Source organism: Colletotrichum karsti (assembly GCF_011947395.1).
Source record: "Colletotrichum karsti strain CkLH20 chromosome Unknown Scaffold20, whole genome shotgun sequence".
NCBI lineage: Eukaryota > Fungi > Ascomycota > Sordariomycetes > Glomerellales > Glomerellaceae > Colletotrichum > Colletotrichum karsti.
This window is the reverse complement of record NW_024065920.1, coordinates 461388-482274: the sequence shown is the minus strand read 5'-3', so window position 1 is coordinate 482274 and position 20887 is coordinate 461388. Positions and strand designations below refer to the sequence as shown.

Below are 20887 nucleotides of genomic sequence, written 5' to 3'. Positions count from 1 at the left end.
TATTCTAAGCTTATTTGGTGGCTAGTATCGGTGGCAGTTATGGTCAGGGGGTAACCTAAGGAATGGCTGTGCAACAATAACGCCTCAAATGCCATCATTTCCACGATTATTTCCAACAGCTGGGGAATCGGCCCAAACTCTACTTCAGCGTGGCGGCTTCTTCAACCCTTTTGACCACATGGTAGATCTGGTTGCCTCATGAACCTCTTCACTCCAGATCCGACATGGTAATCGGACATATTGGATGCACTTCCCCACAGTCTGAATGAAGTGCGCCCGAACCCCTGGACGCCTCGCGGTTCGCCTTGCTCCACAAGTGTGACCTGCCCAATTCAACTACACAGTTGCCACAGCAGTCGGGCGCAACTATTGGTCTCGTCCGCATACCAATCACACCACGCACACAGTCAGACTGACTGCGGACAAGGGTCGATCACCGCATATCTCTCGATCCACCAGTCTATCGTCTTACACAAGTCGAACAACTCGAGATCCTACCCATCTTCTTCCCAGCAGCAGAGCGTCCTCAATTTCGAGCATGAGTGGTCCCGACAAGAGCCTATTGAGTCGCCTGAGCGCGCTGAAGGGAGGCAGCTCCGGCGTCTCATTAGACCGATCATCAAAGTAATCATATACCGAGCCCACCAATAGGTCCCCTTCCAACTTACGAGAGCACGGAAGAAAAAGAGAGTGCTAAATGTTTCTACCAAAGTGCCTTGAACGTCTCATTGACGGGCATCGAGCCCGCCAAGCCCCCCTCACGAGAGGATGCATTGGCCGCGCGACTTCGCTCTCTGAGAAACACGCCCGAGCGCGAGGAGCCACCCAAAGCCCCAGCGCCGCCGCAGCAGTCCCAGTCACAGACCTCAAAGGTTCTCGGTCAGCAGGCAGGTGACCACGGAGCGACCGCGAGCTTATCCTCGCCGGTGATCCCGTCCAGCGGACCCCACCCGGCGGCGGCGGCGACAATAGCACCGCCTCAGTCCCAGGCAACACCGTCCACCACCGCCCCGTCGTCGGTCCCGACGACGGAGGATGACGTCGATCCCCTCCTGCAGACGGACGACCAAACCCTCGAAGACCTGCTCAGCGGCGAGGATCTCGACCCGCAAGACTGGGGCTTCGATCCCTCGGCCGAGTCCGCCAAGGTGAACGCCCTTCTAGAAGAACTATCGAAGGCTTCGCCCGCGCCGCATGCCCCGGAGGAGAGGTCACCGCCCACGGGTGGTCAAAAGCCTAACAGGTCTCGTGATGAGGATGATTCTGAAGGCGAGGAGATGAGTCGAGATGTGGAGACTCTGCTCTCTCAGGCTCTCGATGAGGCGAAACTGAATTCGCAGTCAGAGGAGTCACCTGACCCGCCACCGGCATTGACTAACTCAAGGAGGAGCCAAGAGGATGAATCAGGCGGCGGCGATCCAGGTTTCTCACTCCCATCGGTTCCTTCAACCATCACGGCGCCCAAGTCAAGCGGTGATGACGCCGGCGGCCTGCCCGACCTATCGTTACCGTCGGTCCCGTCGGGGGCCCCGAAGCACACCGCCGATTCAGACTTTGACAACGACATTGCGGCGCGCATGGCGGCCCTCAGTGGTCTCGGTGCTCCGTCGGAGGGCGGCATGGGGCTGCCCTCGGTACCTACGTTCCAACCGGCCGATCGAGCGGTCAAGAGGTTGACGTCCAAGACGGGGTACACCGATGAGGACGCCGAGACGTGGTGCACCGTCTGTCTAGAAGATGCCACGCTCCAATGTCTGGGCTGTGAGGACGTCTACTGTGCTCGCTGCTGGCATGAGATGCACGTTGGCCCGGCTGCCGCGTTTGATGACCGCACGCATAAGGCAGTCCACTTCGTCAAGCCGAAGAAAGAACAGAAAAGAAGGGTCGCACTAGGAGCATCATGAGAACACGACAATGACGATTTTTGGCATTCTGGAAATAAAAGAAATGATACCAACTCCGTTTCCCCCGCCACCGTGTGCCATGCCCAATCCCAATACAAATTCACAAAGTGCTTGTGTTACAATCCTAGCGTATGCTCAACGTAAGAAAAACCTTTTGACTGTCCGGCCTAGCCTAGGCTTGCGCAGAACCTCCACCGTTGTTACTCTCTCCCGTACCATAGGTCTTCTTCGACTTGGAGCGTCCCGTAATATCCTGCCACGTAGCGCCGAACCGGCGACCAGTGCTGGCCAGCAGACCCTCCTCTTCGTCCGCCTCAGCATCCTCGTCGATCTCTGACATGTTCAGCTTAGGGGCCCTGAACAGACCTGTCACGAAGACGATGAGGAATACGCCAAGGAAAGCGAACTGCGCCCAGAAGTCCAGCGCACCGAAGAAGGGCCACGTGATGGTGATGCGGTTGAGGAACTCTGCCATGATAGAAGGCGTGCAGACCTTCAGAGCCTCCTTATCCAAACGCTCGGAGCACTGGATCAGATAGTCCGGCCTGTCGCTGCAATCAGGCGTCTCGCCTGCATGATGGGGGGCAGTGCAGTAAGTCTGGGTGCCGTAGATCGAGTATTGAGGTGCCACCATGTTGGCGATGGCGTAGTTGATGGCCAGAATGATGAGGGCTAGCATGACCGTAGCGATCAACAAAGCTTGGGGCGCGGTCCTTCCCTTGCGGATCTGGAAAATACGAATCCAGAGGAAGCGAATGCCCACCGTGGCGATGCCCGTGATTGAACTGCTGAAGAACAAGAGAACAAGGAGGGCCATGAGGATGTAGTCGACCGGGAAAGCCTTGGCGGACTGCAAGAAGATCCAGTTGATGGGCTGGAAGATGTTGATGTGGCCAAGGATATAACCACAGCGTTCCTTGCAGAGAGAGTTCTTGGCCTTGTCAATACCCGTAATCAACATCGAGACCCAGATAATGATGGACAATAGAAGAATCAGGACGCCACCAAGCAGTTTGATAGGCCTGAAGACAGCGCAGATCTTGAGCCAGACCTTGTAAATAGTGCTGTGGCCCTCGCCGGACGCCTCGGCCGCAAGCCTTTCCCGGCGTGTCAGGGTTCTCTCCTCGCGAATGAGGGCTTCAAGCTCCCTCCTGTCCTTGGAAGACATGCCTTCAGGTCGGCCAGCGTTGCGCATCTCCAACTGGCGCTGACGCTCGCGATTCTGCTCCAGTGCGGAAGCCGTGTTCTCCGTAAGCTGCGGCGCTGAGATCGAGGGGGCAGACTTGATGAAAGACATCGGCAGAAGGGCGAGACCGGCCGCAGTGTAGACAATATAGAGCAACGTGCCCAGAGTGACGAGAAGGCCGAGGGCGAAGGCCAGTGCCTTCTGTCCATTGTTTTGGATGAGGATTCGCTTGAAGTAGTCCAGGTCCCAGTTGGCGTCCGAGTCGTTACCGGCAGCTGGAACAAAGAAGCCGATGAGGAAGAGTATCACGACAAGAACAACGAAGACCAAAGTGTACTTGAAGGCGCTGAAAAAGCGGCTGCCGAACGACCGACCCTCCTCGACTTCGATCTCGTCATATTCTTCGTACCAAAAGTAGGCGAACGGAATGATGATGAGGCACAGAAGAGCGTCGAAACTGTACAGGGAGTAGTAGACGATTCGCAGGGTCTGCAAGATATCGTGAACCCGTTCTTCTGTTGCCCAGTCCTTCTTGATTCCGAGCGACGCATGAGTCGTTGATGATATGAGGGCGATGTCGACAGGAAGGAGCAGGACGGTTGCCAAGAGAGCTGTCAGACTGACGATCGCAACGACACTGACTATGGCAGATCGCTCCCGAGGTGCCTGCCATGTGAATGTGGTGATGATGGCTGCCAGAAGGCAGAGTACGACGGCGACGGCATAGGCGACCCAGATCAAACTGGTTTGGAGGAGGCCCGCGCTGGCCATTTCGATTGCGATTGGCATCGCCGCAACAAAGGTTATGTGAGTGTTGACAGCAATTCTGTGTGTTGTTTTGCGCAGAACAGAGGTGAAGGGAAACTGTGGATGAGTATCGTCAATGTTTCACAGCTCGTTCCATTCCAGACGGGGGAGCTCCAGAGCTACCACAGAAGTAAATAGCGACGGGACTAGGGAGCTACGGGAAAGGCAAGTAAAAGGTGACGCAATAACCTCGTTAGCGCCTTCTGATCCTGACCTCAGTCGCGACACAGGAGCACCCGTGCTTGGGCCGGGACCAGGTCTGAGCTCCACATTCGTCCCATCCAGGTCCAGGTATCCACCTGCGCATGAAAACTTCGGATAAGCTGATATTCCGAAATAGCATCTCCTGCCAATCAGCAACGGCAGAGGAACAGCAAGGGCCTGCTAATGTTTGGAGCTCGCGAAGTCGTCGCGAAGCTGGCGTTCTAGAAGCATTGCGATACCCCACGACACGCATCTCCCCAAGCATCATCCTACTCGAAACTCATGATAGCGGGCGGTCCAAGGGCGATTGCCTGAGACTGTCCTGATGCAGTGCTATACAGAGCTCACACCACCTACTGGTGTGCAGTACAGTCTGAGCCTTCCGTTCCTGTCCGCGCAAAGCAATAACTTGGTCGTCGCAAAAGGTTCTCTACTACAGATTTTCACGACAAAGGCAATCTCTTCTGAAATTGACCATTCGCAGAATCGAGAGAGACAGACTTCGAGGACTGACAATCAATACGACCGCCGACTCAACGACGACGATGGCCTCGAATCCTCCTTCCTAGGCGGCGACGGCATGCTGATCCGCGCCGATCGAACCACCAACACCAAGCTTGTGCTCGTCGCTGAATACCCAATATTTGGCGTTGTGACGGGACTTGCCAGAATCAAGATACCAAACTCAAAGTCTGGAGGCGAGGCTCTCCTGATTGCTACAAGAGTGGCCAGACTGAGTCTGGTGCAATGGGACCCTGAGAAACACGCACTCGAGGACGTCTCCATCCACTTCTACGAAAAAGAAGAGCTTGAGGGCTCGCCATTCGATGGCCCCTTGAGCAATCACCAAACCCAGCTTGCTGCCGACCCTGGCTCTCGATGCGCCGCGCTCAGATTCGGGCCGAGATACGTTGCCTTTCTCCCTTTCAAGCAAAACGATGAGGACATTGATATGGATGACTGGGATGAAGATGTGGATGGACCTCGGCCGGCAAAAGAGCCGTCAGCAGCTGCGGCCACAAATGGAACTAGCAACATAGCAGATGTACCATACTCAACATCATACGTCCTCCCTCTTCCGCAGCTTGATCCCAGTCTCCTTCATCCTGTGCACCTCGCCTTCTTGCATGAGTACCGAGAACCCACCTTCGGCATCATCTCCTCGACGCAACGGCGCTCCAACACCCTACCGCGGAAGGATCACTTCTCCTACAAGGTCTTCACTCTCGACCTGCAGCAACGGGCGTCAACGGCCATTCTCTCAGTCAACAACCTCCCTCAAGATCTCTTCAAAGTCATTGCTCTACCGGGCCCCATTGGAGGCGCGCTGCTCGTCGGCACCAATGAGCTGATACATATCGACCAGTCAGGGAAGCCCAATGGTGTGGCCGTCAATCCGTTCACGAAAGAGACAACCAATTTCCCTCTCGCCGATCAATCAGAATTGGGCCTGCGACTCGAGAATTGCGCCATTGAGCAAATGTCTCCTGAGAACGGAGAGCTACTCATGGTGCTTAGCGACGGCCGCCTTGCAATCATCGCCTTCAAGATCGACGGGCGGACAGTGTCGGGGGTCAGTGTTAAGCTTGTCGCCGCGGAAGCCGGGGGCAACATTGTGCCGTGCGGAGCTTCTTCAATCAATAGAATCAGCAAAAATGTGTTCTTCGTTGGAAGCACGGGCAGTGACTCCCTCGTCGTGGGAGTCACTCGAAAGCAAGCACAGAGCGCTCGCAAAAAGACTCGTTTGGTGGACGATTCCTTCGCGGATGATCTGGAGGATGAAGACATGGAAGAGGATGACGACGATGATCTCTACGGCGAAACCACAACGACCGTTCAAACCGGCGTGGCAGCCAACGGAGTTCCCAAGGGCGGCGAAATATCGTTTCGCGTTCATGATTCTCTCTTGAGCTTGGCTCCGGTGAAGGATATGACCACGGGCAAACAGGCTTTCATTCCGGAAAGCGAAGAAGAGAAGAACTCTGCCGGTGTGGTTGCAGACCTACAGCTCGCCGCCGCTGTGGGCAAAGGCAATGCGGGTGCCATCGCCATCATCAATCAAAACATCCAACCTAAGGTGATTGGCAGTTTTGAATTCCCGGAAGCAAGGGGATTTTGGACCATGTGTGTCCAAAAGCCGATCCCGAAGTCGTTACAGGGCGATAAAGGCGCAAATGCTGCAGTGGGGAGCGAATTCGATGCTTCATCTATATACGACAAGTTTATGATTGTTTCCAAGGTTGATCTAGACGGCTACGAGACGTCAGACGTTTATGCTCTTACAGGCGCTGGTTTTGAAGCGTTGACGGGAACGGAGTTTGATCCTGCGGCGGGTTTTACGGTAGAGGCGGGCACGATGGGGAAACACATGCGCATCATTCAGGTGCTCAAATCGGAAGTGCGATGCTATGATGGAGGTAAGTTGCTCGGATTTCGCCTGCATCTATGAATGCTAACCAAGACACAGATCTGGGGTTGAGCCAGATTTTGCCAATGCTGGACGAAGAAACAGGAGCGGAACCCAGAGTCATCAGCGCCAGCATTGCGGACCCGTACATTCTGCTGGTTCGGGATGACTCGAGCATCATGGTGGCTCAAACAGACAATAACAACGATCTGGAAGAGGTCGAAAAGCAAGACGACACCATTCTCTCAACCAAATGGCTCGCTGGCTGTCTGTATACCGACACTTCAGGTCTCTTCGCACCTATTCAGACGGACAAGGGCACGCCAGAAGGTCAAAACATTTTCATGTTTTTGCTTAGCGCCGCGGGGGCTCTTTACGTACGTACTTCACTTGGGTTTTGTCTCGATATACTCACAACTTGCAGATTTACACCCTTCCCAACCTGTCGAAACCGGTCTATGTCGCCGCCGGACTGACCTATGTTCCGCCATTCCTCTCCGCCGACTACGCCGTCAGACGTGGCACCGTGCAGGAAACGTTGACAGAGATTCTGGTGGCTAACCTCGGCGACTCTACAACAACCTCTCCATATCTCATTGTGAGTATGCTGATTGCAACACATCGCGTTCTTCTGCTAACCTTCCTAAACAGCTCCGCCATGCAAATGACGACATCACCATTTACGAACCTTTACGCCTTGAATCAGAGGATAAATCCGAGGGCCTTGCAAAGACTCTGCATTTCCAAAAGGTCACAAACCCGTACCTGGCCAAGAGTCCCGTCGAAGTAGCAGATGACGACGCCAATGAACAGCCACGTTTCGTGCCTCTCCGACCATGCGGCAATATCAATGGATACAGCACAGTTTTCCTACCAGGGGCGTCGCCATCATTCATCATCAAGTCGTCGAAGAGCAACCCCAAAGTCATGGGTCTGCAAGGCATCGGTGTCCGCGGCATGAGCTCTTTCCACACCGAAGGCTGCGAACGCGGCTTCATCTACGCCGACTCAGAAGGCCACACCCGTGTCACACAGTTGCCGGCGGATACGAGTTTCGATCTGGGTGTCTCCGTTCGCAAGATCCCGGTGGGTGACGCCATCGGCCTCATTGCCTACCATCCCCCGATGGAGACATACGCCGTGGCCTGCAGCGTAGCGCAGCCGTTCGAGCTTCCCAAGGACGATGACTACCACAAGGAATGGGCTAAGGAGACCATCACCACGTTCCCTCAGACGGAACGCAGCGTCATCAAGCTCCTCAGTCCTGCTACATGGTCGGTCATTGACACGGTCGAGCTTGAGCAACACGAGGTCGCCATGTGCATGAAGACGTTGCATCTCGAAGTGTCCGAGGAAACCAAGGAACGCCGTATGCTCATTGCCATCGGCACCGCCATCAACCGCGGCGAGGATCTGCCCATCAGAGGTCGCATCCTCGTCTACGACGTTGTCCCCGTGGTTCCCCAGCCAGGGCGTCCCGAGACGAACAAGAAGCTGAAGCTTGTAGCCAAGGAGGAGATCCCCCGCGGAGCCGTCACCGCACTGTGCGAAGTCGGCTCTCAGGGCCTCATGCTCGTCGCCCAAGGACAGAAATGCATGGTACGCGGTCTGAAGGAAGACGGTACTCTCCTCCCTGTTGCTTTCATGGACATGAGCTGCTACGTCACCGCGGTCCGAGAGGTACGCGGCACCGGATACTGCCTCATGGCCGACGCTTTCAAAGGTGTATGGTTCGTTGGCTATGCGGAGGAGCCGTACAAGATGATGCTCTTCGGCAAGAGCACCGGCAAATTCGAGGTCCTGACGGCGGACTTCCTCGTCGATGGAGACGAGCTTCACATCGTCGTCTGCGACAAGGACGGCGTCATCCACGCCATGCAATTCGATCCTGAGCGTAAGAACTCCCCACCGCCTTCTCTATACCATTCACAATACTAACACGGTCCGCAGATCCCAAATCCCTCCAGGGCCACCTCCTCCTCAACCGCGCCTCCTTCTCCGCGGCGCCGAACCACCCCACCGCGACCCTCTCCCTCCCACGCTCCTCAGCCGGCCCCTCGGCGTCCAAGAACTCTCCCACGACCCTGATGCTGGCCTCCCCCACCGGCGCCCTCGCCGCCCTGACGCCCCTCTCGGAGCAGGCCTACCGCCGCCTCACCTCCCTCGCCAACAGTATCGCCGCCGCCCTCCCCCACGCGGCCGCCACGAACCCCAAGGCCCACCGCCTCCCGCCCCTCGACGCCCGCCCGCCCGGCGTCGACACCAGCGCCGGCCGCACCATCGTCGACGGCGCCCTGCTCTCCCGCTGGAACGAGCTCGGCGCCGGCCGCAGGTCCGAGGTCGCCGGCAAGGGCGGCTACGGCGACGTCCTCGAGGTCAGGGGCGAGCTGGAGGGCATCCTCGGCTGGAGCGGTATGAGTTACTTCTGAGGTGGATGCGAGAAAAACCGGGGGACGGAGAGGTCGACGGGGAACGGACTTCAGGGGTTATCGGCCTCGAAAGCGGTTCCGAAGCATGAGGAGGAAGTAGAACGATCAAAAATCATTTTTGTAGTATAGTCAATCAACCGGGGGCTCTAATTCTTTCGAATCGACGCGACAGTCTTTCCTTGCACTCCTGCTTACACGAGGTGATTTGCAGCTCAGAGATCGTGTTCTTGATGCCACCCGGTTCATCCGGCTCAAAGTTCCTACTCCACCATCATGTCTGCGAACGACCATCGTCGTAGGTGATCTTATCGCACAATGGGAGACCCAGGTTCCAGTCCAATTGAATGAGCTAACAAGGTATGAAGTCAACAGCGATTTAAGTTAACGTGTACTATTATCGAAACTAGAAACCTAACCTCAATGAGAGATGGATGTGATGTGCTCATCCTACTCTAGCTATTGCTCATAATGCCTTCCGAGGCTACCGAGTCTGCCTTCAAACTCGCCGTATCATATGCCATTGCTCGTTCGCGTCCAAAATTTCGTGACGCGTTACTTAGATATTTTACTGCAGGCTCCAACAATTCTGCCACCCCACTAACAAAGCCATTTTCGTGTCCGACTTATACCTCCCCATATGTCTTCCTTATCGTACTCTCGCTGAAATTCTGGTTTACCGACTATTAAGTGTCCCACAATACGCAGTTTGTGGTCTAGTAGAGACATTACGTCATAACGACGTGGTATTACATGAGGTGTAAGCGCAAGAATGAGCCAAAACCGTCATCTAGGCCGCTGCATGGTGCTTGCGACGGATGCTTCCGAAGCGTTTCTTCAGGCCTTCGCTGAGACGCTTGCCGGTGCTGTTGTGACGTTGAAGGTCGGCGCTGTTCGACTGACCTGCGGGCATTTCCGACGGTCCGGGTCTTCCGTCGGCGGCGTTGCTCACACTTCGCTGGCGTACCATGGCCCCATTGTCTTTGCGTGACTGGCCATTGGTGCCGGCACGCATCTCGTATTCGGAAGGGCTGTTGCCCAGGGATGCCTTGCGCATACGCTTCTTCTCCTTAAGATCTTTCTCGTACGTGTACGAAGGCTCACCCTTTCCCTTAAGATCATCAGGGTGGTACCGCTGTTATTAGTCAGATATGATGTAAACAATACGAGTGTCAAGGTGAAGTGAACTTACAACTCCGTCCCAGCGCTTGTAAGCACCGCCCTGCGCATCGGGCTCGCGCATCAGATCAGCACCTTCCTCATAGTTCATAACATTGCCGCGCATGTCACTGGCGCCGGCAGGAATAGTGCCGGTTCCTTGCAAGGGAACATGCTTGCTCAGTGAATCCTGGACGTATTCATGTGGCGTAGCTTTCAGAGCCTCCATGTTGGATTCCTTCACGGCCTCAACGGGGGCGTACATCTTGTTGCGATTGCGAGACGCCAAGGTGGCGTCATACGGACCGCCGTGATGATAGACACCGCCAATGGTGTCAAGCCCGTCGATTGTATCGGTCATGGGACCATTCTTGCGAGTCCGGAGATGCGGGGAGCGGTCCGCTGCACGCTGCTCCTTCTTAAGCATGTCGAGAGGTCGATGAGACATGTCGCCAGCGTATCTTTGGCTCAATGAACCAGAACGACGAAGACCGCCAGAACCGTGGACGTTTACGCTCTTGCTGCGTTGGACAGAGGAGGTCTCGGCACGAAATCCTGCCTCTTCGTTGGAGCGATTTCGGGCACTGTAACTCCGAGTGACACTAGTGCTCGGGGGACCAGAGCCTCTGTAGCCGCTGCTGTGAAGGTTGGCGTTGTTACTGCGAACGCTGGTACTGCGACCCAAAGGTTTGTGGATCGGCGGCGAGGTGGGCTCTCTCGGGGAGGGCAATGATGCGTGTTTGTTGTACGTAGGCGAGAATGGGTTGGAAGCGTGAAAGCTGGACCGAGTCGGGCTTGCAGACGTGGGCGGAGTAGGATACGAGGAGGCACTCTTATGACTCCGGTGACTGTTGCTAGATCGGACGGGCTCCTTTCCTTTCTTCTTCTGCGAGAAGGTTCGAAGCAATGGATCCGGATTGATGAATGAACTTCCGGGACCGGTTTCCTGGCTTGGTTCAGGTGCAGTTAGGGGGTCAAGCAAGTAAGCTTTCGCCTAAATCAAGGTGTAAGTCGAGTATTCGAGGTTGGATTGGTTACGGGTATGGTGAAAGGTGAGTGTGTAAGATAATCGACACAGACAGAGATGGAGGAGGCAAGGTCAAATATGAGGACGATAGTAGACAAGAAGTCGAACGACAAGAAAAGGACGCGCATGTGCAAGTGGAGGGGCCCGTATTATTTACGTCGTCCATGGCTTAGCTGCAGTCTGGATGATGCCAGACCAGGCAGCTTGTAGCTGTTCTTGGAAATCCGACAAGTTGGATGAGCAGTGACGCAAGAAGGGACCTCCAGCCGCTGTGCGCAGCTTGGTGGCTGAACCGTGCAGTACAGGGGAGGACCCGTCCGTACCTTGCGTACAACTCACTGATGTTGACAGGGGTAGCTTGGGTAGGTTTTGGGCTTAGATAGTGTAGGTATCGATTCTATTCCAAGACCTGGCTTGAGCACGGCCTTGGTGCCCTAACAGCGGAGGGAATGGGAGCGAGACGGGACGATCGGCTTCGACCACGTTTAGGGACAAGAGGAGTAGGCTGGGCGGGCCGGCAGTGACGGAATGTGTGTGATTCTGTGAATGAGGTACAGAAGAACAGAGGGCGATAAGACGGGAGATGTGACGCTGACGGGTTGGAAATGTGGGGATGCGAAGGAACGGAAGTCTGGAAGAGACGCGGGCGATGACGATTGGGTTGGCACGGCATGGCCATGTTAGGGTCGGAAAGGAAATGAGCAATGACAGAGACCATGACAGCAACCTGCTCTGGAGGTGGAAATGAAACCAGGTGACTAAGACTTACCCACTGCTTGTTGTCGAAGTCGTCCATGGTTGTCGACGTCGATGTTGATGTCGTTTCTGCTGTCGGTTCGTCACTTCGAGTCGTCGATTATTCGGTGTCGTGTGTCGCAGCGCGGGCGAGCTGGGCAATGCAGGACAGAAGAAATGCGAAAGATGAGAGGATGCAAAAACCGGGGACGGCAGCAGGTGTGAGGTGTGAGGTGTGAGGGCCCTTTTGATAGTTTTCCAGCCGTCGTCCGTTCTTCCGCTTGGTGGGATGAGCGAGGTGTATACCCGGGGGCATGGAGTCATGAGGGTGGGCAAAAGAGCATGATGGCGACGACAGGCACAGTCAGTCCAGGCCCGTTAAGACCCTCATCCATGTGCTGCGTGCTGCGTAAGGTAGGGCAAGAGTGTGGGCGAAGATGCGAATGCAGACATCAGGAAGTGTAGGCAAGTACCTTCCTCTTAGACGGGCTGCTGGGAACATGCCCGGTCCGGAAAGTGACCATCATGGGACCTGCGCTGGCCGCGACGGACCGGCTTGCTATTGGTGAGACGTCTTTGTGGTGTTCTTCTGATTTTTTTCTCCAACTGGCAGGGACTTGCAGAGTACCTCGCGGAGGAGGGGGAGGGGACGAAGAGGAGGGGAGAGGGGCAAGAGCTGCGGTCCAGGTCCAGTCACTGCATGCACCAAGGGACTGGATGATGTGGGTGGGAAGACGGGGACGGGGACGGGGACGATAAGTTAAGGTAGGTAGGCACCTGCTCTTTGAAATGATGGATGGGCGGAACTCTTTCTTACAACGGCAATGTGATGCATTTGGAAGAGAGCTCTTGCTTGTCACTGCTTCATTTCGTGGGTATCTTAACTTCCCGCCATGTCAATTGCCTTTCTCTCTTGAACATGAGCAAACATCATTTACGTGAAGAACATCAACTCTTCACCATCTTCTGGGTTCAAGTCAAGTCCCCGGCCCCGATCCGCACGCAAGACATGTCCCCTCGCCCATCACGTTACCATTTCCCCTCAACGGCTCCGCTGAGGGAAACACCACCCCCGGCAGACCAAAGACAACGGCATCCTCGGGGATCCAGGGACCAAATTGTCACCCAACAGTACGGGAGAGAATGGAAGACCAAACGAAACATTTCGCCCGCTAGATTGCCTTAGCTCAGCCACCGGCTCGCCGTCAGCGGGACACGCGGGCCTCTTGGGTCTTGTCTTGCGTCTAGCCGGCTTCGCATTGGCTCTCGAGCTCTACGTCATGCGATCAGCAAAACCTAAAAAAAACCAACAGAAAACCACTTTAGCCAGGGGACCACAAACTACCTTACGCTATTCGCACTGCGTAGCCCTCATCCCATTTACCAGTCCACCTCTCCAGTGCACCAACCGTTACAGAGCTGATACCACGAGCAAATTAACAGGCCACTGATAAGTCTCACCATGCACCTATTTGCAATTACCATCCACCAAGGCCAACTCACATGCCCCCAACCTCCAGGCTCCGTGTAGCCTCCGTTCTATGCTGCCAGCTGTCCGCCCGGAGCGCCTCCGGGGCTCGCCGGAAGGGTCCGGCCCACGTCTCATTCCCCCTCAAGTCAGGGCAATGCCTGCTCCGATTCCTTGCGGAACACGTCGACCGACTGGGCCCGGTCTTTCACCGCCAACCACTGGGAACCATAAGCTTAAAATTGTCCCCCGTCGGCATTTCCTTGTCAGTTACGGGTGAAAATGAGCAATGCGCCCGCTCATTTACGCCGCCTTATGCGACCACCGCTTTCGTGACTTTCATGTCCGAGACCCAAGCCTAGCTATAAGCTCGCGAAAGATTAAGAGAAAAACAGTCGGGAGTCGTGCTATCGAGGCCTCTTTCAGTCCTCCAGATAGGGCAGGGGAATTGAGAGGCTTCAGCTCTCATAGGCTGCCGTGTACTGAGGTGCGTAAGCATTGCTCAGTAAGGTACCGATATGGAGAAGGAGGCCTGGGCCACCCGTACCTTGCGTATCACGTATTTGGGATCGAGATCTTGCCAGAAAGCTTCGACTGCATGGGCTTCCCAACTCAGCGATACCGCCAGCCTTCTATGCGGCTGACAGTTTCCTCGTTTCGTTTGTCCCAGGCATCGTAGAGCCGTTTGAATGTCGACAGGCTGCAGTGAGGGGATGTAACAATCTTTCATTAGTTCGGTAACCCACCCTTCACCAATTCCAACTTCCAACCGGCGCCCAGCCGCTGCCGCCCCGGCAATGGCTCTTGTCGACTACTCCTCGTCCGACTCGGCCTCTGAAGCCGGCTCACCCCCGTCCAAACGCCGCAAGGCCACCGACGGCGGCCCCCATGCCACAAAGTCGCCGGACGGCACCGCCGGCAAAGACAAGGCCAAACCCGACCCTTCGGCACTACCCCCTCTCCCCGACGAATTCCACGATCTGTACGCCTCCACCGTGCGTACCAGCACCGCCGATGACCCTTCCCTTCACCAAGGACGGAAGCGCGCCATTCCCCACATCGCCGGCAATTGGCCTTCTCATGTCTATGTCGAGTGTAAGATATCCTTCCAAGCAACATCAGCTTTCGTTTCTTAGTCAACTGACACATTCGCCAGGGCACCCCGACGCATCGCAGCATGCGCTTCTTGCAGAGCTCCTAGAAAAGCTCGATCCCCTACTCGGGACCCAGAAGCTTCACCCGCTGCTGACATCAGACCTCAACGCCCCTCTGCCCCTCCACGTCTCCCTCTCCCGGCCCCTCTCCCTCACGACGCCTCAGAAAGACGACTTCCTTTCCGCCCTCACCGCCTCCGTCTCCTCCGCCGCGGGCTCCTTCGTCCTCTCGCCAGTAGGGATAGGCTTCTTCAAATCTCCAGACTCGGACCGCGCCTTCCTCATCCTCCGCGTCGCGAATCCCCACGCTTCAAGGAGCACCACCGCCGCTACCGACGGCAACAGTGACGGGAAGAACCCCCAGCTCCGCGCCTTGCTGACGAAGTGCAACGCCGTCGCCCTCCGCTTCGGCCAGCAGCCGCTGTACGGGGCCCGCGCCACCGAGCTCGTCCACGACGCCTTCCACGTCAGCATCGGCTGGACGTTCGGCCTGCCGCCCGAGGATGCGTGCCTGCAAGCGTACGGCATGCTGAAGCTCCCGGCGTTCCGGGAGGTCAGAAAGTGGGAGATCCGGGTTTCTGGCGTCAAGGCCAAGATCGGCAACGTCGTCACGCACATCCCGTTGAGGGACGGGGGCAGGGGCGCTTCTGCTGGCGAAGAAGACGGATTATACGCATGAGGTATGCGGCCAAAGCCTAGCGGTCTGTTGTCCTGTGACATTAGTTACCTCAGTACCCACGTCACCACAAGTGAGCATCGCTATACCAGGGCTACAAAACCGTGGCAGGGTATTGTTGTCAATGGCAAGTAAAATCAGAGACCGCATGAAAAGTAGCGTAGACGTGAAATGACATGACACAACGCGATTGCTCTACATTTAGGCAATGGTATCTAGATCTTATATACAGTCTGGTAATGGACACCAGCGCAGTCGTGTCCCGTAGTCAGAAAGCAAGCAAAAAACAACGCCTGTTGCCCCCGCCCGGCTATGCAGTGTAAGAAAAGGCCATGCTAAGAATCAACGACGGTCAGGAGATATCTACAACTCATCCAGGTTGGGCCGTTCAAAGTTCCAGGTCCTCTCGATGACCGGGAGACCGACGAAGCCCTGGTACAAGCGAGCCAGCTCGACAATGAAGATGTTGAAGCTTGGGATACCCTGTCAGTACTTGCGAATGCTTCAAGGGAAGGGGGGAATGCTCACAATGTCTTGGGGAATCCGAGCCAGCGCCTGATGACAAACTTGGTGGCCTTGAGGAAGCGACCAAACTCCTCGTCGAAGGCTTCCTGGAAAAGCTCTCCGGTCGTCTTCTGTCGGGGCTTTTCCTCAGGGTAGTCGTCGTCTTCCATCTCGACTTCCGCATCTTGCGACGTGACCACGTGGTGTGGCTTCTTTGCCCGGTCGGGAATCACGTTGGTAGGCTCGGGAGCAGCGGCAGCGGCGGCGGAGGCGAGTGCCTCCTCAGCGTCGACCATGGCCCGGAACTTGCCAATAGCGGCGAGGGAGCTGCTGATACGGGCATAGGTGTTGAAGAGAGCGACGAGCTCGGTGCGCTTTAGCACGGGGATATCTCCACTGTTGTTGTCGAACTCGAAGAGGACCTTCAAGGCGGTACCGTAGCCGGCAGTTTGCAGCTTACCCCATAGACGGCACTTGTCGCAACCGACACAATCCATAACTCTGCTGACGTTGCGGAAGCGGTTGCGGAAGTCCTCCTTGAGGGAGGGGCCCTCGCCGTTCTTGAACATCAGGCTCTCGTCGAAAATCTGCGGAACACTAGCCGCGGATTCGGTGACTTCGAGGACCTTGGCTCGGGTGGCGGCGTCCTGGTCCAGGTCTCCCGAGCAGAAAGTGTAGTCTCGGCCCTGGAGGTAGGGGCCAAGCTTGGCAATCGCGCGGGTGACGAGGGCGTAGTTGAAGTACAAGTTGCTGATGCGCTCGGGGTGGGTGTGGAGTCGTTGTTTGTAGCAGGCCAGATTGGGCTGCCACTGTCCGGTAGTCTGGTTCAAGAAGTCCCAGCAGAGATGGGTGCTGATGCTAGCGTGCATGCCCGAGACCACGCGGTAGAAGACGCGCTTCTCGATACACTCGTCCTCCGATTCCAGACCAGTCTGGGCTGCGAAGGGTGCGTTGGGCTGCTTCTCGCGCATCTGCTCCAGATTTTGCTGTCGCCCAGCGGCCTCGAGAACCTGCCTGAAGTCTTGCACCGCAGGGCCCTTGGGGCTAGATTGTGACTGACCCAGAGAGGCCGAGTGAGGGAACGAGCTCTTCTGGAAGCAATTCTCTCGGTAGATGGCGTCCCAGACCTGGGCAGCGCCGACTCCCGCGTACCCAGTGAAGCGCTCAGGGTTCCGGAGGAGGCTCACATAATCCCCCTTAGAAGTTGCGCTTTCATCCTCCGGCACGCAGTAGTCGCGCTCGTCACACTCGTCGTCGTATTCAACCACACAGCTTTCGCCGACATCCTCGCCCAGCTTTCCTTGTAGGGGTCGTTCGGGGCGCTCGTGTTGCACCTTTCTCGGAGGGTGTTTCGCTAGAGGTCCTTCCAGCTTTCCAAGCTCGCTCGCCCTCCACACCTCAGGAATGTCCTCCTCGTTGTCAAGCGTCTCCACGGCACAGGCAATGTTGCCACACATGCCATTCTCGTCGTTCCAGAAGGGGCATTTCTTGTGGAAGAGGTTCAATCGGTAGTGAGAGAAGAAGTCGGTCGAGCTTGTCAGGTCGTCGACGAGGGGCTTGACCTTGGTGTTCAGTTCGTCGAGGGTAGAATAAGAGGCGCATGCGTCAGAAACAATTGACTTGGGGGAGATCTGGTACGAATCGTTAGAAACTGAGAACCGGTACTGAGAAACCGCTGCGAGGGCGCAGGTCGTCAAGAGAAGTAAGAAAACGGCGGCATACCGCACAATCATCTTGGGCGCGTTCGCATTGAACTGGAGAACCCCAAAGCGCAAAGACTGATAGGAAGAACAATCTGCTTGCAGACTTCATGGTGATCGGGTCGGACAGGCGGGGATGGGCCGACCGGACAGTTTAATACGCAACTCAACGACAAGAACAGGTGGTCGCGGAGGAGAAAGAGGGTTGTGGTTGTTAATCAGCGGACGACAAGTTTCCAAAGGTCGGCTGAAACGTCCAGAGTGTCCGGGCTGGAAGCGTGGTATGCGTGGATCCGAAGTAGTCTATGTTGTGGCGCCTGTGCAAGCGTTGTAAACGTGCGGAAGAGTTCAGGCAAGGCGAAAGTAAGCTGGGAGAGGTTCGTTTCTTCGAAACGGCCAGGGGCGTTGGAGGTTAATGACGAAGTGTAAATGGGTCAGGTACTCTTCCCCAGTTCTTGTCTCAGTCTGACATGAAAGATGCGAGTGGCATGGGCGTGGGTCTTGGGCGGATCGTCGTCGCCTTGGCAAAAGCTCTTGATGTTGTAATCCTCCTTCTCAGAGTGTCGTAAACCCTGGAAGAACGTCAAAGAATGTAATGACGGATTGGTGAAGCGAGTGATGAACACAAAAAGGTGATCTGTTCAAGAGGAAGTCGGATACGTCTCCGATGGTGAACACGGGATCGTCGGTCTTTTTGGTTCCTGGCTAAAGTGGCCAGAGTCATGTCACTGGAATCTGTCCTCAATATCAAAGGCGAAGCAAATAAGCAGCAACAATGGACCACCCTCCGAAAGCTGATTAATTTGGAGCTTGGCCCTGGATGCCGTCTAACATCGTACTACTTTATCTGGCGAGAATTAGCTGATCCTCAGTTGCGGCCAGCACATCAAAGTATCTCGTGCGCCTGCAAACACCGGAAAGGTACTTGACTTCCAGGGCTGTCTTACTGGGGCCAAAAGGCTAATTTGGCGTTGGTGAAAGGTGTCCTTCTTGTGGAAAATCAGCAGATGCAGGAGCCAATTGGAACCACTCTGGCGCCAATCTCCAGATCGCCTCTCGGATGCCGCCGCAGTCACCCAGCTCGTTCCGGCTTGGTGCAGCCCAAAGTGCCCCCAACTTTCCAATTCCAGACCTCGGAGCCTGTGTCATACGCGTGGCTACGGGTATTCCCTGTAGCTTTGCACATGCCGACATCAGATGTCAAAAAATAACATAACAACCTATTTTGCAAGCTCAAGGTAAAGTTCTATTTGCCCACGGATATCCGTCATCGCAAGAAGTCAAAAGTAACCTCTCACACCCCATATGCGTAGATGTTCACCTAGGACGACGCCGCAGAGGCTATAGAAGAGCATCTTATACTTCATGTACGACATCCCGTCTGCATGTCTCGCGAAAGTGCCATCATGGAAGTAGACGTCGTAAGAATTCTGCCCGGGCATGGTCTACGTCCGCATCACTGCGTGCCTCACATCTAACGCATACTCAAACTTCATGGAATGTCTGCCCGTCGCACACAATAGGAAGCTGTGCATGATCGCACCAAGTTCAAGTGACCATGCGTGTGTCCCTAAGCTCTGTTCTCATTACTGTCGTTAGCCGAGCTATTCAGGCGATAGCCAACGAAGGGCCATCTACACAATCAGCGCACCGTCTTTTCCTGCTTCCCAGACGTGGCGTGCTCTCGTCGACGGCCATCAGCGGTCATCGTGGCAAAGCTCAGCAGCACCATCCACATAGCATAGGCAATGCGCTGGCCACTTGCACTTGGCGATAGACCGCCTTCATAATCCGACATATCCTCAACCAGGTTCCAAGACAATCAGCAGACAGCAAACAGAACAGCCCAACACTAACAAAACCCGATGACTCGAACCGCCCAAATAAATGCAATAACCATAATGGTATGCGCCGTCTTTGTACCACTTGCCGTGGTCCGCAAAGACGAGGTATTAGTATCTCTCAATGTCTTCTCCTGAATATCTAGGGAAAGCGTCCGTCATCATTGGCCGTAATTCGTGTCGTCGAGTGTTGCCCAGACAGTAATAGCCTCCGGGGCGGGAAGCGGGGATGTGTTCTGCGTTTGCAGGAGAACGAGGGATATCGCCTCGTTCCACAGATCACTGAGGTGGCTGGTAGTTGAGGGGACGCCTTTGGTGACACGTTAGAGAAAACCTCTTCCAAGAACGGTCAGTAGAGGGGGAGGGTAGACCAACTTGAACAGCAAGATATGCGGCTCCGGCTCGTGCACCTCGTAATGTTCCCAACCCAAACTCTGCGAGGTATCAGCGCCTGTTACAAACAGCCCGCAGGCTCGTGATGGAAATCTCATACCTGAGTGATGCCAAGTGCGCGCCATTCCTCTTCCCAGAGTAGCTTCAGTGTTCCGTGGGATGCATCATGGTAATCTTTGGGGATTGCCTTGAGCATAGGTTTGGGCAACTGTACGTGGCGGTACTCGAATTCGCTATCAGAGTATCTAGAGACACATGCCAAATTAGCGACGTCCACTCCATGTTTTGGTGGTGCACTGCACAGGCAGGAGAACAATGGGATAACCTACCGAGCCGAGTAGTGGATTGAGTCGATGAACTCGTCCAATCGAGCCCTCTCCGAGTCGGACAGAGGGCGTGGGGCCTTGTTGCGGCGGCTCATGTCGATATCCATGGCGGATGCGGTGTCTGTGTCTGCGTTTGCGTGTCCGTCGGTGGGATGAACGGGTGGCGTCGACTCTCGGTACCACGAAGGCGAGAGGAGCGGCGGGGTAGCTCTCGACTTGGCGGCGGAATCAAACGATGGGCGACAACGGTCGAGACTGGCGATGTTCGACTCTCGGACACGGGAACGGGAGTCTGAGGACGCGAGCGAAAGTCAAGTGCCAAACTTGTGTCAGGCGACCACTCCCAACACAGATGCAAGGCGAGGTTGGTAAACAACAAATGCAGGCGGGGTAGAGAGGAATTGACGCTGAAACACGCAGTTCCCAGCTTCGCCAATGACTCGAATCGGATAGAAAGGAAGCAACGAGAGACGGAGGACGAGGAGCTGGGGAGCCGATCTCGAGGTTCGATGATATGGCGGAACGAGGAGGCTGGCGCGCAAGAACGAGGGGTTATTATTCAAATGGTGGGAAAAGTTATGGCCTGTAAACAAAAGTCGGATCTCAGTAATTCTGACCCCAGCGGCGCTGCCATCATTTGGCCCCCAGGGTCCGAGCCGGCAACTTCCGCCCCTGGCTCTCGGTCTGGGCTGGCAAGCTTAGGTGTACTGGCACACAGTGTTTTGCAGAGAGAGTACCTCCAGGCCGCCGGTGCACCAGCCCGCCCCTCCAACACCGACCACCTCGCCGAGAGCGGTGAGCTTCCTCTTCTTTTTTTTTTTTTTCCTCCTCCTCATGTCTGTATATTTCTCACTCCGCCCAGATCGTATCAGCCGCCTGCCACCCGTCAACGGCCTGGTCCGGATCGAGGTTTCTAGCGCCAAATTTCTGGCTCCCCTGCAGCTCTACTCTCTCCTCTCCACTTTCTCTTC

The 20887-nt window shown here is 55.6% G+C and overlaps 7 protein-coding genes across 7 annotated transcripts; 3 read left to right on the top strand and 4 right to left on the bottom strand.

Moving 5' to 3' along the window:
* Window positions 1-538: 538 nt before the first annotated feature.
* On the top strand, window positions 539-1904 carry CkaCkLH20_06733 (uncharacterized protein; the record flags this gene model as incomplete). The annotated part of the gene is made up of 2 exons (XM_038889450.1): window positions 539-624; window positions 713-1904. The coding sequence occupies 2 exons, from the start codon at window positions 539-541 to the stop codon at window positions 1902-1904; spliced, it is 1278 nt and encodes a 425-aa protein (XP_038745262.1).
* A 172-nt stretch (window positions 1905-2076) lies between these two features.
* CkaCkLH20_06732 (LMBR1 domain containing 1) lies at window positions 2077-3861 on the bottom strand (the record flags this gene model as incomplete). Its single annotated transcript, XM_038889449.1, has 1 exon — window positions 2077-3861. One exon carries the CDS (start codon window positions 3859-3861, stop codon window positions 2077-2079), a length of 1785 nt encoding a protein of 594 aa, XP_038745261.1.
* A 649-nt stretch (window positions 3862-4510) lies between these two features.
* CkaCkLH20_06731 (CPSF A subunit region) lies at window positions 4511-8937 on the top strand (the record flags this gene model as incomplete). The annotated part of the gene is made up of 5 exons (XM_038889448.1): window positions 4511-6518; window positions 6569-6885; window positions 6933-7106; window positions 7160-8402; window positions 8459-8937. 5 exons carry the CDS (start codon window positions 4511-4513, stop codon window positions 8935-8937), a joined length of 4221 nt encoding a protein of 1406 aa, XP_038745260.1.
* Window positions 8938-9724: 787 nt separating this feature from the next.
* On the bottom strand, window positions 9725-10822 carry CkaCkLH20_06730 (uncharacterized protein; the record flags this gene model as incomplete). Its single annotated transcript, XM_038889447.1, has 2 exons — window positions 9725-10069; window positions 10127-10822. The coding sequence occupies 2 exons, from the start codon at window positions 10820-10822 to the stop codon at window positions 9725-9727; spliced, it is 1041 nt and encodes a 346-aa protein (XP_038745259.1).
* A 3297-nt stretch (window positions 10823-14119) lies between these two features.
* On the top strand, window positions 14120-15155 carry CkaCkLH20_06729 (uncharacterized protein; the record flags this gene model as incomplete). Its single annotated transcript, XM_038889446.1, has 2 exons — window positions 14120-14417; window positions 14479-15155. 2 exons carry the CDS (start codon window positions 14120-14122, stop codon window positions 15153-15155), a joined length of 975 nt encoding a protein of 324 aa, XP_038745258.1.
* A 360-nt stretch (window positions 15156-15515) lies between these two features.
* On the bottom strand, window positions 15516-17468 carry CkaCkLH20_06728 (endoplasmic oxidoreductin-1; the record flags this gene model as incomplete). Its single annotated transcript, XM_038889445.1, has 3 exons — window positions 15516-15624; window positions 15681-17287; window positions 17379-17468. The coding sequence occupies 3 exons, from the start codon at window positions 17466-17468 to the stop codon at window positions 15516-15518; spliced, it is 1806 nt and encodes a 601-aa protein (XP_038745257.1).
* A 2052-nt stretch (window positions 17469-19520) lies between these two features.
* CkaCkLH20_06727 (putative cyclin-dependent kinase regulatory subunit) lies at window positions 19521-20023 on the bottom strand (the record flags this gene model as incomplete). Its single annotated transcript, XM_038889444.1, has 3 exons — window positions 19521-19631; window positions 19691-19835; window positions 19920-20023. 3 exons carry the CDS (start codon window positions 20021-20023, stop codon window positions 19521-19523), a joined length of 360 nt encoding a protein of 119 aa, XP_038745256.1.
* Between the last annotated feature and the right edge of the window lie 864 nt (window positions 20024-20887).